Source organism: Oncorhynchus nerka, linkage group LG8 (assembly GCF_034236695.1).
Source record: "Oncorhynchus nerka isolate Pitt River linkage group LG8, Oner_Uvic_2.0, whole genome shotgun sequence".
In the NCBI taxonomy this organism is placed as follows: domain Eukaryota; kingdom Metazoa; phylum Chordata; class Actinopteri; order Salmoniformes; family Salmonidae; genus Oncorhynchus; species Oncorhynchus nerka.
In genome coordinates this window covers 17,870,014-17,885,408 of record NC_088403.1, presented here as the reverse complement: position 1 = coordinate 17,885,408, position 15,395 = coordinate 17,870,014, and the positions used below count along the sequence as shown (strand labels likewise).

At 42.3% G+C, this 15,395-nt stretch overlaps 1 protein-coding gene across 1 annotated transcript; it reads right to left on the bottom strand.

Moving 5' to 3' along the window:
• Positions 1-10,061: 10,061 nt before the first annotated feature.
• LOC115115305 (troponin I, slow skeletal muscle-like) lies at positions 10,062-14,999 on the bottom strand. Its single transcript, XM_029643805.2, has 6 exons — positions 14,955-14,999; positions 14,455-14,496; positions 14,143-14,274; positions 12,087-12,176; positions 11,644-11,832; positions 10,062-11,301 (listed from the first exon to the last, which is right to left on the bottom strand). Exons 1-6 carry the CDS (start codon positions 14,976-14,978, stop codon positions 11,203-11,205), a joined length of 576 nt encoding a protein of 191 aa, XP_029499665.1. The 5' UTR covers positions 14,979-14,999; the 3' UTR covers positions 10,062-11,202.
• Positions 15,000-15,395: the final 396 nt, after the last annotated feature.

Below are 15,395 nucleotides of genomic sequence, written 5' to 3'. Positions count from 1 at the left end.
AGACTGAGAATTAGGGATCCTTTGTGTCAAAACTTGTTTTTGCAAGTACGATTTTCTTTCTTGTTCCAAGAAATGTATTGAGAGAGAATTTGCATCCTCTGACTCATTTCAGTCAATACATTTAAACACACAAAATATAAATACTTACTCAGCTAGTAAATGTAAAAGATTTGCTATTTTTATAGCCCTTGCTTGCCAATGGGTCTTGCAATCAGCTTTGATCCAAGTTAGCAGAATAAACTGATAAATACTGAACAGAGGGCTTTTGTACTTCCCCTATACTCATTATACGGGATCAGTCATTAATAAAGGGAGGTCAACACAAAATCATTAGACCCACTATCTAGTGTTTACCATCGTTAATAATGAATGCTCTCTCTTGCTTGCGTACTCAAATAGTACACACACACACACACACACACACACATACACACACACAGACACACACACACACACATGGTCTTCACACACACATAGTCTATATATACACACATAGTCTACACACACACACACAGTCTTGACACACGCAAATAGTCTACAAAAACAAATGTGTGCGTGCACACAGAAAGATACACACAGAGCATTGATTCATATTGTTCGTTGTAAGCCCAGATCGGTCCCTCCTTCTTGCACCCTGCTCCCATCATGCTCTGAAATCACCACTGGTGTCCCTAAGGCTTCTTCTTCAGCATGGCTCCTTGCTCTGCTCTATGAGAATAGGGGGGCCCAGGATAGACCAAAGTGGACTGGTGGTCCTCTGGGGCCTGGCCCTGTCTTATCCTGCCAGAGCAGTGGCTGATGAAACACCCCAGAAACAACCGCTTACTGAAAAGCCTTGTTATGTCAGTGTCATCTTCTCCCTCACAGATGAAGACTCCAAACAGAAAGCTGTGATCCCCCTCTCGTCCACCCCTGATTTCTCCGAATAGGGCCCGTTGCCCTTGCCTCTTCCCCTGTCGCTACGATTAATTTTACATCAAAGGAAAGCTGGCTGAGACACCGACCGGAGCCCCTAACAAGGAAGGCTCCAGACTATAGGCTGACACAGAAAATCTCTAGTCGCCTCTACAGTCTTCCCACGGAAAATAAAATAACAAAATGATTAACTTTGTTTGGCAACACAAGACGGTAAATTAAGTTGTTTATGCACCTTTCTATTTTGCGAATACCGTTTAAACCATATTGTGTAACATTTCTGTTTGTGTCAAATTAGCATTTGTAGCATTAGCACTCACCTTACACTACAGTTCAAAAGTTTGGGGCCACTTAGAAATGTCCTTGTTTTTGAAAGAAAAGCACGTTTTTTGTCCATTAAAATAACAGAAATACAGTATAGACATTCTTAATGTTGTAAATTACTATTTCAGCTGGAAACAGCTGATTTGTAATGGAATATTTACATAGGCGTACAGAGGCCCATTATCAGCAACCATCACTCCTGTGTGTGTGTGTGTGTGTGTGTGTGTGTGTGTGTGTGTGTGTGTGTGTGTGTGTGTGTGTGTGTGTGTGTGTGTGTGTGTGTGTGTGTGTGTGTGAATAACTAGTTTACTAAAATGTACAAATGGAGTAATGATTATAAATGGTGAGCAAACTGCATTATAAATGGTTTATTACAGACACTTAAAATAAAGTGTTTCCCCATCATTACTTGCATCATTTAATATCCCCACCTTTTTGTGTCTTTTTTTTGTTGTTGCCCATTCCACCCCCTCCTCTGGTTGGAGGACCTGGTGGAAAACATTACAATCCAATATACAGAATCAGTCCTCTGGTTGGAGGACCTGGTGGAAAACATTACAATCCAATATACAGAACCAGTCCTCTGGTTGGAGGACCTGGTGGAAAACATTACAATCCAATATACAGAACCAGTCCTCTGGTTGGAGGACCTGGTGGAAAACATTACAATCCAATATACAGAACCAGTCCTCTGGTTGGAGGACCTGGTGGAAAACATTACAATCCAATATACAGAACCAGTCCTCTGGTTGGAGGACCTGGTGGAAAACATTACAATCCAATATACAGAACCAGTCCTCTGGTTGGAGGACCTGGTGGAAAACATTACAATCCAATATACAGAACCAGTCCTCTGGTTGGAGGACCTGGTGGAAAACATTACAATCCAATATACAGAACCAGTCCTCTGGTTGGAGGACCTGGTGGAAAACATTACAATCCAATATACAGAACCAGTCCTCTGGTTGGAGGACCTGGTGGAAAACATTACATTCCAATATACAGAACCAGTCCTCTGGTTGGAGGACCTGGTGGAAAACATTACAATCTAATATACAGAACCAGTCAAAAGTTTAGACATCTACTCATTCCAGGGTTTTCTTTATTTTGACTATTTTCTACATTGTATAATAATAGTGAAGACATCAACACTATGAAAAACACATATGGAATCATGTAGTAACCAAAATATATTTTAGATTTCAGATTCTTCAAAGTAGCCGCCCTTTGCCTTGATGACAGCTTTGCACAATTTTGGCATTCTCTCAACTAGCTTCATGAGACAGTCACTTGGAATGCATTTTAATGAACAGGTGTTGATTTGTGGAATTTCTTTCCTTCATAATACATTTGAGCCAATCAGTTGTGTTGTGACAAGGTAGGAGTGGTATACATAAGATAGCTCTATTTGGTAAAAGAACAAGATCATATTATGGCAAGAACAGCTCAAATAAGACAGGAAGTTCAATCAATCCAGAATATTTTTTTCTTCAAGTAGAGTCGCAAAAACCATCAAGCGCTATGATGAAACTGGCTGTCATGAGGACCGCCACAGGAAAGGAAGACCCAGAATTATCTCTGCTGCAGAGGATTAGTTCATTAGAGTTACAGGCCTCAGAAATTGCAGTCCAAATAAATCCTTCACAGATTTCAAGTAACAGACACATCTCAATATCAACTGTTCAGAGGAGACTGTGTGAATCAGGCCTTCATGGTGTAATTGCTGCAAAGAAATCCCTACTAAAGGAAACCAATAAGAAGAAGAGACTTGCTTGGGCCAAGAAACACAATCAATGGACATTAGACTGGAGGAAATCTGTCCTTTCGTCTGATGAGTCCAAATTTGAGATTTTTGGTTCGAACCGACGTGTCTTTGTGGGATACAGAGTAAGTGAATGGATGATCTCCTCATGTGTGGCTCCCACCGTGACGCATGGAGGAGGAGGTGTGATGGTGTGAGGGTGCTTTGCTGGTGACACTGTCTGTGATTTATTCAGAATTCAAGGCACACTTAACCAGCATGGCTACCACATCATTCTGCAGCGATAGACCATTTGTGCTCTTAGTGGGACTATCATTGGTTTTTCAACAGGACAATGACCCAACACATCTCCAGGCTGTGTAAGGGCTATTTGAACAAGAAGGGGAGTGATGGAGTGCTGCATCAGATGACCTGGCCCCTACAATCACCCACCCTCAACCCAATTAAGATTGTTTGGGATGAATTGGACTGCAAAGTGAATGAAAAGCAGCCAACAATTGTTCCGCATATGTGGGAACTCCTTCAGGACTGTTGGAAAGTAATTCCAGGTAAAGCTGGTTGAGAGAATACCAAGAGTGTGCAAAGCTGTCATCAAGGCAAAGGGTGGCTACTTTGAAGAATCTAAAATATATTTTTATTTGTTTAACACTTTTTTGGTTACTACATGATTCCATATGTGTTATTATATTATATTATGTGTTATGATGTCTTCAATAGTATTCTACAATGTAGAAAATAGTTTTTTTGAATGAGTAGGTGTGTCCAAACTTTTGACTGGTACTATATATACATATATTTATATACATCTAAAGCCTCTTCAACAGAAAATCTCTAGTGTCCTCCCTTGGAATAAAATGACGTTACAGTAGACAAGGGATGTGGGACAGTGGAGGGGAAATCATGCTGTTTACTCACCTTTCTGTTTTGTGAACACAGTTTATACCATATTGTGTCAAATTTGCGTTCGTGTCAAATTAGCATTTGCAACAAATTAGTGTTTTTGTCAAATGAATGCCAGGATAGTGAGTTCGTTTCCCAGGACCACATGTAAGTAAAATGTATGCATGACTAAGTGTCATTAGATAAAAGCAGCAGCTTAATGACATACTGTATATTGTATTATAAACTGGCATTTGTAGCATTAGTGCATACCTTAGTTACCAAGCACTTGGCCAAACTCTCTGTCAATGCCCAGGGGCCAGTGAAAAATACATTTTAACACCAGCACAGTGATTCAGCTTGAGTCAGAACAGGAAGCAGTTAACCCCTCGAGTGTTAGGTCAAAAGGATTAGCAGCGGTGAATTCCAAACTCATTTAGGGAAGTGAGCTAAAGGTCCATCTCTTCCCCAGGAGCATGTTTCCAGACATCTCGGCGGAAACTAGTCACTAGAGGTGAAAGAGATTCGCAACCTCGTTGGGAATCCAATTAACACTCCAACATGGCTGCCTAATCCCGGTCCGTGGAGGTGTCCTACATGCATTTTTAACCTCTAGCCACGCAACACTTTTGGGGAGTTTTACTAAAGTTGGGCATTTCTGTGTATAATTCTTGAAAATAGTACAGATTTACAGGACCAGCATGTGGGTAAATAGGCCTAAAGGATGAGACAATAAGACAGTGGCAGAATAAGTTCAACCACACTTGTGTTTTATCACAAAACCGGATAGCAACCTCTGTCCACAAAGCATATTGCATGTAGAGGTAACAGACAGTTACAAGATCTACAGCATAGTCAAGCAAGTTCATGTTTCTGACATTTTCGGACCACTAAACAACTACTGACTACTGTCGCAATGAAAACAGGAGCTGCCTCCACTATTCCAGCACCATTTCAACATCATCAAATCACATCTGCTTAGTGTAATACAGTGACAACTAAAAGATACCAAAAACAAATTATTCTAATCAACGTAAGCTAAATATGGTTTGACTGTCAATGGTTCTGATTTCTCTCTCTCTCTCTCTCTCTCTCTCTCTGTGTGTGTGTGTGTGTGTGTGTGTGTGTGTGTGTGTGTGTGTGTGTGTGTGTGTGTGTGTGTGTGTGTTTGTGTGATGATTGGCTGTTATTTGATACTTTTTTATCAAGGGAGGCCAAATGCTCACTGGCTTCCCTTGCATTTAATGCTACAGGCGGGAAAAATGTCATACTCTTTCTGACCAGACAGGATCAGATAGATGGGCTACACATACAGAGACAGAGGGGCGCTGTTTCACTCGCTTGGATGCTTTCTCCGGTGAGATACATTCAGCCTGTTGTGAATTGAAGGAAAATTATGAAACACAGATAGACAAAAGATGAATTATTATATATGTAGTTAGAGTATACTGTTAGATTTTTCTTTGATGCCCCTATTTTGACATTGAGCTTTTTAGATCTATGTTAAAAAAAATATGATGACATGTTAGTGTTTGAGACATGTACAGTAAAGAGAGGTGGAAAGGATTGGTCGATCTGTATAAATCTCATGACCATAAATGGAGCTCTTTAGACAGGGGAAGAGATTTGTATCAGTGAAGGCAGGTGGGAGGAACTATAGGAGTATGGGCTCATTGCAATGGCTGGAATGGAATAAATGGCACTGTATAAAACATATGGAAACCACACAATTGACTCCATTCTATTAATTCCATTCCAGCCATTACAATCAGCCCGTCCTCCTATAGCTCCTCCCACTAGCCTCTACTGGTGTGCATAGTGTTACATAGTACTCCTCACTCCTCCCTCCCCCCTGGCCTAGGAACTGGAGAAGCAGAGGACACTCTAATAAGGAACCAAAGATTGATGACATCACATACATACATACACACACACGAACACACACACACACACACACACACACACACAGACAAACACACACAGGCACACAGACAAACACACACACACACAGAAAGGCATACACACACACAAACACTCCAGTCTTCCCCAGTGTGATCGTTCATGGCAGAGTAAATCACTCATTCTTCCCCTCTTGGGTAATTCCATGGGTGAAATGAACTGAGGGGCCTTGGGAGATCAGCAAGTCATTGTTTATTGTCAGGCTCCACTTCTTCCCCTCACACTTTGGTGGAAATCCGGTTTCTCTCTCCGCTCCTTGTAGAGCGCACAGACACAGACAGACAGACAGACAGACAGACAGACAGACAGACAGACAGACAGACAGACAGACAGACAGACAGACAGACAGACAGACAGACAGACAGACAGACAGACATTCACAGACACACAAATACACACACAAACAGACACACACACACAACCACACATTCCGACACACACACACACACACACAGACTCACACACGTGAGAGCACACAGAAAAAAGAGATTTGTATCAGTGAAGTGTCATATGTCCGTCAAGAGGGTGTGTTTGTATGCCATGTTGTATGCTTTGTGAATGAAGGATGTCTCCCCAGACTGTGCCGTGAATGTTTGGCCACGTTGCTTTTGCATTCCATAGGAGATGAGTATGGAATTAGGGAAGACTAGACCGTGTTTGCAGCTACAGTGAGTGTGAGATGTAGACCTTTTCAAGTCATATTTATGCTTTCCATGGTGACAGTAGAACAGATCAAATTTCCGTCCGTCTCTCATGACCATAGAGAAGGACGAAGGGGGCATTTTTTGGGCCCAAAATTACTGTTTTCTTTTAAACTAATTAGAAGCTAAATTGACAACAGAATGTTTGCTTCATTTGCATATACCATTCTTTGATTTAATAACAGCGCCACAATTAAGTTTGGCATTACAGTAGATTTCTACATTTGAATGATATTTACAGAGTTGTAAGGGGAACCTACCACATGAGTGTGCTGGAGTGACCTTAGATATTCCCCTTTTGTCACCGTCTGAACGAAAGGACAACGTGTCTACAATCCAATAGCCCTTGCCACCTCAAATGAATTCAACCCTCAACTTAATCAAGGATAGAGAGAGAGAGAGAGAGAGAGAGAGAGAGAGAGAGAGAGAGAGAGAGAGAGAGAGAGAGAGAGAGAGAGTAGAAAGTCAGGCTGCCTGCCACAATATCTAGAGTGGATGCACACCTTAGTAAGTCAATGATCTCATACTTGGCACAAGAAGGGTGAATAGATCGGATGTTCTGTGCTCTGCTTCTCTCAAGTCTTCCTCAGAGTGACGAGGAGAACAAGTCCCTTGACCCTCATAGGAATCAATAGGAAGGAGGGCAGCTGGGAGCAGGAAGCATACGTCAACTGTTTATGCCTTGTCAGACAGCAGAACGTTTCCGGCTGCGTTGTGGGTTGAGGGACGAGCGTCGTGTAGGAGTGACGCCAAATTGACGTAAGACAGTGCTGTTTATCATGTTTCAAATGTTTCCATAGTGACTGACAGGAAGTGGTGTTTTTTGAGGGGTGTTGAATCGATCAGTCATTGTCCAAAGTGACACCTACGCCATTATATCATCAATGTCAGCGTGGAGCTTATCAATTCATCGCTGCTCTCGCTTTCAGCCCACACACCACACACACACACACACACACACACACACACACCACACACACACACACTCCACACACACACACACACACACACACACACACACACACACACACACACACACACACACACACACACACACACACACACACACTTCTGTCTTTTGTAGTGCCTTGTCTCGGCCAGAAGTTGGCCTTGAGGCCTGTTTCACTGGCTTAATCTCCCACACAGACTAGCGGTGAGCATTCATCTGAGTGATCTCACATTGACTACTGCTCTCTCTTCTACCTGACTTGTGTGTGACAACATCAATGTATGACTATCACTGTGCAAGTAAATATCTGGCTAACTTGTCTGTTCTTTCTTCATTTGACAGTCAGTTGTTTTTAGCTTGGAATCCGGCTTGAGTAAAAGCACACACTGAGCCTACCAGCCTAAATGAATACAGTTGTCCCAGTTACTACTGTTGACTTGCTGCCATCTAGTGGACTCAGCAAAGGACTGCAGTTACTACTGTTGACTTTCTGCCATCTAGTGGACTCAGCAAAGGACTGCAGTTACTACTGTTGACTTTCTGCCATCTAGTGGACTCAGCAAAGGACTGCAGTTACTACTGTTGACTTGCTACCATCCAGTAGCCCTGGCAATGGACTGCAGTCTCATGTGAATCTGTTACACCGTATGTAAGTGATTGGGACTTGTTTTTTTTCCTTTGAATTTTGAATTTGATGTGGTGTGGTATGTCTCTGGTTCCAAAACCTATGTTTGTGGCTTGTGCTTTTTATTACAAGCACGCTCGACTACTGTAATGCTCTCCTGTCTTCTCTAACCAAGAAAGCCATTGGTCAACTACAAAACATACAGAATGCTGCAGCACAGGTACTGACCAAGACCAGACGGAGAGCACACATTACACCGGTGTTAAGGTCTCTGTACTGTAAAACATACAGAATGCTGCAGCACGGGTACTGACCAAGACCAGACGGAGAGCACACATTACACCGGTCTTAAGGTCTCTGCACTGGCTGCCTGTGAGTTTTACAATTCATTTGAAGATTCTTCTATTGGTTTTTAAATCAATCCACGATTGTGCACCCAAGTACATGTCAGACATGCTTTTAAGTTATGTACCCAGTAGGTCCCTCAGGTCCTCTGGCACTGGCCTTTTAACTATCCCAAAGCCTAGGACCAGGAGGCATGGAGAGGCAGAAACGAGTTACTATGCCCCCAGCCTCTGGAATAGCCTGCCAGAGAACCTGAGGAGGGCTGAAACTGGACATATTTAAAAGAGGTCTTAAAACACACCTTTTTAACTTTGCTTTTCCTTAGGGTGCTTTATAGTTGTTCAGTTTTTATTGTTATTCCTTTGTTTTTGTCCTGTGAAGCACATTGCGTTGCAATCCATTTCTTTAAATGTGCTGTATAAATAAAGCTTGATTTGATTTGTGGGTATTGTTCATTTAGGGCTGTGTTGGAAACTACTACTGTATCTTCTTCCCAAAGGTTAGTGGAAGGACAGACAACTACTTTACTTAACAGCTTATCTACACGAACACCAACCACCACACACACACACACACAGGTGGGCACCGGTAGGTCCCCTGGGAGGCACACACACTGGTGAACCTTCATAGAGGTCTAATGTGTGCCTTTCTGAATAAACACTGAACAGGGGGACAAACACTCACACACACCTGACACCACATTGACTGACATGAACCTGTCAACACTTCCCTCTCACCAGCGGGCCTCTGGCTATTATTGGCCTGGGTGTCTCTCATACTCGGCATGACTGTGTCTGGGTGACAACAGCCAGGCGACCCACGCAGGCCAACAAAGTGAATGATGTGCTCCAGCTCCAGTGTTTGTTTCCAAGGTTGGATTAGACTCAGAGAACAACAGAGCTAAAAATACAAGGTGACTGAGGATTTGATGCAGGGGGACAAGCTTTAAGATTCACCATCTGTTGACAACTGAACTCACAACACCCACCAATTGTTTCTGCTTCTTGTTAGGCTGGTGTAGCTGTCTCGTGTGTCCAATAAGCTACCAGAAGTTATGCTGTGATTGTGAGTTGAGGGATAGAGTTTCTTGCATTTCATTCCTATTCCTTAGCTTTAGAAGACTAAAGCGGTCCAACAGTGGGTGTACGACAGTGCTGATGAAGCCTTTGGCCAGGTCATCCAGAAGATCACTACTTTATCATATTAAAGTGGTTCCTGGGACATGAAACACTGTGCTGCTGGGTCACAACCTTTTGACTGAAGGTCAATGTCAAAGTGTTTTTCCCTCACCTGTAGGCAACTTCCATTTGAAGTTTACAAAGTAGCAGATGAATAACCCCTAGTATCGCCCAACCCCTTGTTTTTCAATGGCATTGTCAGTCTATCGTTTGCCAAATCCATCAACACTGTTAACCCAAATGACAAAAAATTACATATTGGTTTCCAAACCAATATGATTGCTGTCATACCGTGTCTAGGGTAAGGAACAACATGTCATTTTGTCATTTGGGTGAACTATCCCTTTAAGCTGCTACCCATGGCCATTCATGCCTCTATTAGATCACTGAGTACCAGACAATAGAAAATAGACACTGATGTGAGTTCGTATAACAAACCAAGGACATCCTTTGGTGATTCATGTTTTATAATGCCATAAATAAAAGACACATACATCTTCCATAATAAATAGCAATAGTGAGATATGCACCACACACAGCTTTTCAAGAAGTGGTTAACTGTCCCAGCGTGATAGGCTAAGTCGGCAATGACAGGGTGGAGAGATCATGCGCGAGGATGTCAGCGAGGGGTTAAATCATGCTGTTTTACCATTGACATCAGCCCTGAGGGAGTCCGAGTCCGAGAGAGCAACATGTTGCTTAATTAGTTAGGAAATCATCATGATATTGACAACTGTAAACGTTCATCAGCCTCAAGCCTTTCCTATTTCTTTAAGATGATCGGACTAAAGGTTTGACTCAGTGGGGGACTATGATGACTTCACTATTCTACATTACTCCAATCATTCACTTAACTTTTATGGAACTTCATCGTGTATAGGTAGTTCACATCTTCACGTGCTTTATAAACGCAGCAATTCCTAATCTCTCGTGGACAGATTATGGAACATAAATGTTATCGTAACGTCTGTCAAAAGTTGGTGGGATGTGACGACTAACAAGGAGCAGTAGTTCGGTGCTCTCCGTCACTGGTTATTTGGACGTATCAGGATTGGGTGAAGATGGTGCTTTAGCTGAGAGTTTCCGTTTAAGGGGTGGGGACTTTGCTAGTCTTGTTAGTATCTTATCTCATACATCTCTCCCCATAACTTAATTGAGCGTTTGACGCAATTACGCAATATTTTTGTTTTGGGTTTCCAAGACTACCTCATACAGTCTCATCTGAGGGCTTTGTGGTATACTGTTTATATTAGGTTGGGTTCCAAAACGAGTTTATACTGGGTTGTAAAATATTTGGTAAGTAGTACCTGAAAGAAATCGCAGGCTCTGTAAAACTCTTATAGAAACCCTTCCACTCCAGCAGAGAACTACAACCTGTTTTACAAAACTACATACCCCTCTAATGGACTGCTCAGCACTGGACTCCTCACAATTTAACCCCATGCTGCCTTTGTACTGTGGTAGGGTGTGTGGCGGGGCACATTCAGGGACTACACAGCTCCTCCTCCTCCTCCTCTCTGGACCATGTCCTGTGCGTGGTTCCCGTCCCAAGGCTGTAGTATGGCTTACTGGCCGCCAGATGCGTCGAACATCTTCTTGCGGCCCTCCATGCCAGACATGGCCTCCACATTCTTACGCCAGTCGGTCACCTCAGACGTGAGCACCTGAGAGGGAAGAGGAATACACACTGTGCTGTCAGACATCAACTAGCTTTGTGTAAAGGGAAAACAAACAAAGAGTAGTGCTATGCTAACTCATGTTTGATTAGCTAGCTAGCTACTATAATAAGCTAACGTTATGGTTGCAGTTACTCTCAGTTTAACCATTAGATGCAAATGCTTGGAGGTCCATAGTAGCATGGTTTCCAGTACCATGCCATCTCCGCACAAGCCAGTGCTTACTAGTGCCAGAGAGGTTTCAAATTTCAAGGTGAGCTAACTTAAAGCTTCAGGAGAAAGGAAGGATGCATTGGTAAAGTATTTGTACATGGCCCAAGTCCCAGTTACCTTGTCTTTGTCCTTGTTGGTGTCTTCCTTCTTGACAGACTTGAGGTTGGACCTGAGGTCCATAGAGCCTTTGTGTTTGGTTCCCAGCAAAGCCCTCATCATCTCGTCTGCAGAGACACGCACCTTCCTCAGGGCGGGCTTCTTAAACTTCCCTCCTAAGTCCTGCACCTTCAGCTTCAGCTCATGGATCTGTAGATTTCATCGAAATCTACTATTAAATATTATAGCAACTTAAGCCAACACCTAGCAACCTCTTCAAGAAGTGTTGGTTTGATACTTGCTGGACCCGGGTTCCAATCCTGGCAAGGGCCAACCCCAGGAACTGGCACTGACCATTGATTTGGCCCTGACCCAGCTGCAAAACTGAGACTAACACCCATTTGTTGCCACCACAAGAGGCAGGACCTGAGGATAACATCTCACCCAAAGGGCCAAAGACTTACATCTTTGTTGTGCTTGGTCACTTTGGCCTCACAGTCGTATCTCTCCTCATCTACCACATCTATCTTTCCATGGAGCTGCTTGCATAGGTCCTGAAGAAAATAGATAAGCATACTAAGATTAAATATACACAAAAAAAGGTGATATCTAGAACCTAAAAGGGTTCTTCGGCTGTCCTCATAGGAGAGAATCCTTTGAAGAACCCTTTTTGGTTCCATTCCAACAGAGGGCCCTACATGGAACCCAAAAAGGGTTCTACTTGGAACCAAAAAGGGTTCTACCTGGAAACAACAAAGGTTTCTTCTATGGGGACAGCCAAATAACTCCTTTGGAACCCTTTTGTCTAAGAGTGAAGAATCAAATCTCATTGAGATGCAGTACCAGTCAAAAGTTTGGACACATCTACTCATTCAAGGGTTTTCTTTATTTTTACTATTTTCTTCATTGTAGAATAATAGTGAAGACATCAAAACTATGAAATAACACATATGGAATCATGTAGTAACCAAAATAGTGTTAAAACAATCTAATTATTTTTATATTTGAGATTCTTCAGTATCAAATCAAATTTCAAATCAAATGTATTTATATAGCCCTTCTTACATCAGTAGCCACCTTTTGCCTTGATGACAGCTTTGCACGCTCTTGTCATTCTCTCAACCAGCTTCATGAGGTCGTTTCTTGGAATGTATTTCAATAAACAGGTGTGCCTTGTTTAAATTTAATTTGTGGAATTTCTTAATGCATTTGAGCCAATCAGTTGTGGTGTTGTGAAAAGGTAGGGGTGGTATACAGAAGATAGCCCTATTTGGTAAAAGACCAAGTACATATTATGGTAAGAACAGCTCAAATAAGCAAAGAGAAATGACAGTCTATCACTACTTTAAGACATGAAGGTCAGTCAATTTGGAAAATTTCAAGAACTTTAAAAGTTTCTTCAAATGCAGTAGCAAAAACCATCAAGGGCTATGATGAAACTGGCTCTCATGAGGACCGCCACAGGAAAGAACGACCCAGAGTTACCTCTGCTGCAGAGAATAAGTTAAAGTTACCAGCCTCAGAAATTGCAGCCCAAATAAATGCTTCACAGAGTTCAAGTAACAGACACATCTCAACATCAACTGTTCAGAAGAGACTGCGTGAATCAGGCCTTCATGGTAGAAATGCTTCAAAGAAACCACTACTAAAGGACACCAATAATAAGAAGAGACTTGCTTGGCCCAATAAACACAAGCAATAAACATTAGACCAGGTGAAATCTGTCCTTTGGTCTGATGAGTCCAAATGTTAGATTTTTGGTTCCAACCGCCGTGTTTTTGTGAGACGCAAAGTAGGTGTGTGGATGATCTCTGCATTTGTAGTTCCCACCGTAAAGCATGGAGGAGGAGGTGTGATGGTGCTTTGCTGGTGACACTGTCTGTGATTTATTTAGAATTCAAGGCACACTTAACCACACTTAACCAGCATGGCTACCTGGTTTTTCAAAAGGACAATGACCCAAAACACCTCCAGGCTGTGTAAGGGCTATTTGACCAAGAAGGAGAGTGATGGAGTGCTGCATCAGATGACCTCAACCCAGTTGAGATGGTTTGGGATGAGTTGTACCGCAGAGTGAAGGGAAAGCATGCAACAAATGCTCAGCATATGTGGGAACTCCTTCAAGACTGTTGGAAAAGCATTCCAGATGAAGCTGGTTGAGAGAATGACAAGAGTGTGCAAAGCTGTCATCAATGCAAGGGGTGCTTACTTTGAAGAATCTAAAATCTAAATGATATATTTTGATTTGTTTAACACTTTTTTGGTTGCTAAATGTTTCCATGTGTGTTATTTCATAGTTTTGAGGTATTCACTATTATTCTACAAAAATAAATAAAAACCCTTGAATAAGTAGGTGTGTCCAAACTTTTTACTGGTACTGTATATGTAACAGAATAACCATGCTGGAATATTTACTTGAGTGTTGTTCAGTTACAGTCTTATTGTTTAGCTTTGTGATTGGACCACTAGTTTGGCCCAGTCGTATTGCTCCCTCAATTGGCTGACTTTCTTGTCTCTCACCTGTAGCTCAGCCAATGACAGTCCAGAGAACTGCAAGGGGGGCAGTCGCTCTCCCAGGTAGCTCAGTTTCTCTTCATCCCTGTCCTGCGTCTCCTGTTCCAGCTGCTCCATCGCCCTGGTGAGCAGCATGATCTGATTGGACGAGAGAAAGATCCATCATTCCAGGGGTGGGCCAGAGGCGGAGGACCCAGTCTAATACCACCATGCAGTAGTTAGTCGTCCTCTTCACGGTGTCACTACAGCTGTATCCGTAATAAAGAATGTCTTAGTTATTGTCAATGTTAATTGTTAACATAATGCATGGTAATGTACCTTCAGGGAGAGCTTACGCGAAGCCGTAATCTTCGACTTCGGCTGTTGGGAAAAGAACACAATGTTATTGCAAATGTGTGCCCAGTGCTGTATCCTTAAAAGTGAAAATCGATTTTGTCAAGATCGGTGACCTATTCAATTATTGGGACATTTTTGTGTTGGCCCAAAAAGGTTTAGGTGGTCACACAACTGCCACTCACAACAAATCTACTATGGACCTAAAGCATTGGCCTACAAATGGGCCTGTTCCTGGACACAACTAGTCCCAGAATGAAAAACTCTTTCCATTGAGCAAACGTTTTACTCTCTTTATAGCATAAGTTTATCCATACAGGGAGCCAGTTACATAGTCGGAATGTGGTCACTCAAAAAACATTGCCCTTGATTGCTGACAATAACCGATAAGACTGAAGTGGCAACCTTGGGACAACGTGTTCCCTCTCTATATAGGGATTAACACTGTTGAACCAGGGCTGTCTCTAGTTCTGGCTCTAGCTCACCTTGTCAATTAACTTGGGATTCATTGGCCTGGGTTTGTCTTGCTCCTACAGGGACAGAGGGAACATGTCAGAACATTGTTCAAAATGATCGAAGTATACACACTTCTATGAGAGGTAGCCTGAAAAACGTGTATCTTTATTGATTGGGCTTTGTTCAACATTGCATGTAAGATTCAACTAGACGTGAAAGAAATGCTTGGCATAACATACAAGTCAAAAGAGAATTTTGGTGCCCTAAATCTAATATGATGATGATGACGATGGTCATGATGATGATGATCGCGCTGACGGTGAATTTATAAACATTAAAAGACTTACCTCACTTAAATTTGACCAGGTTTATGGACACAAAAAGACAAGGGAGACATATAAGTAAAAAATAGCATTAGTGAAAAGAAAAACATAATTTGTAACCTGCTGGAGGTACATTACATTGTAATA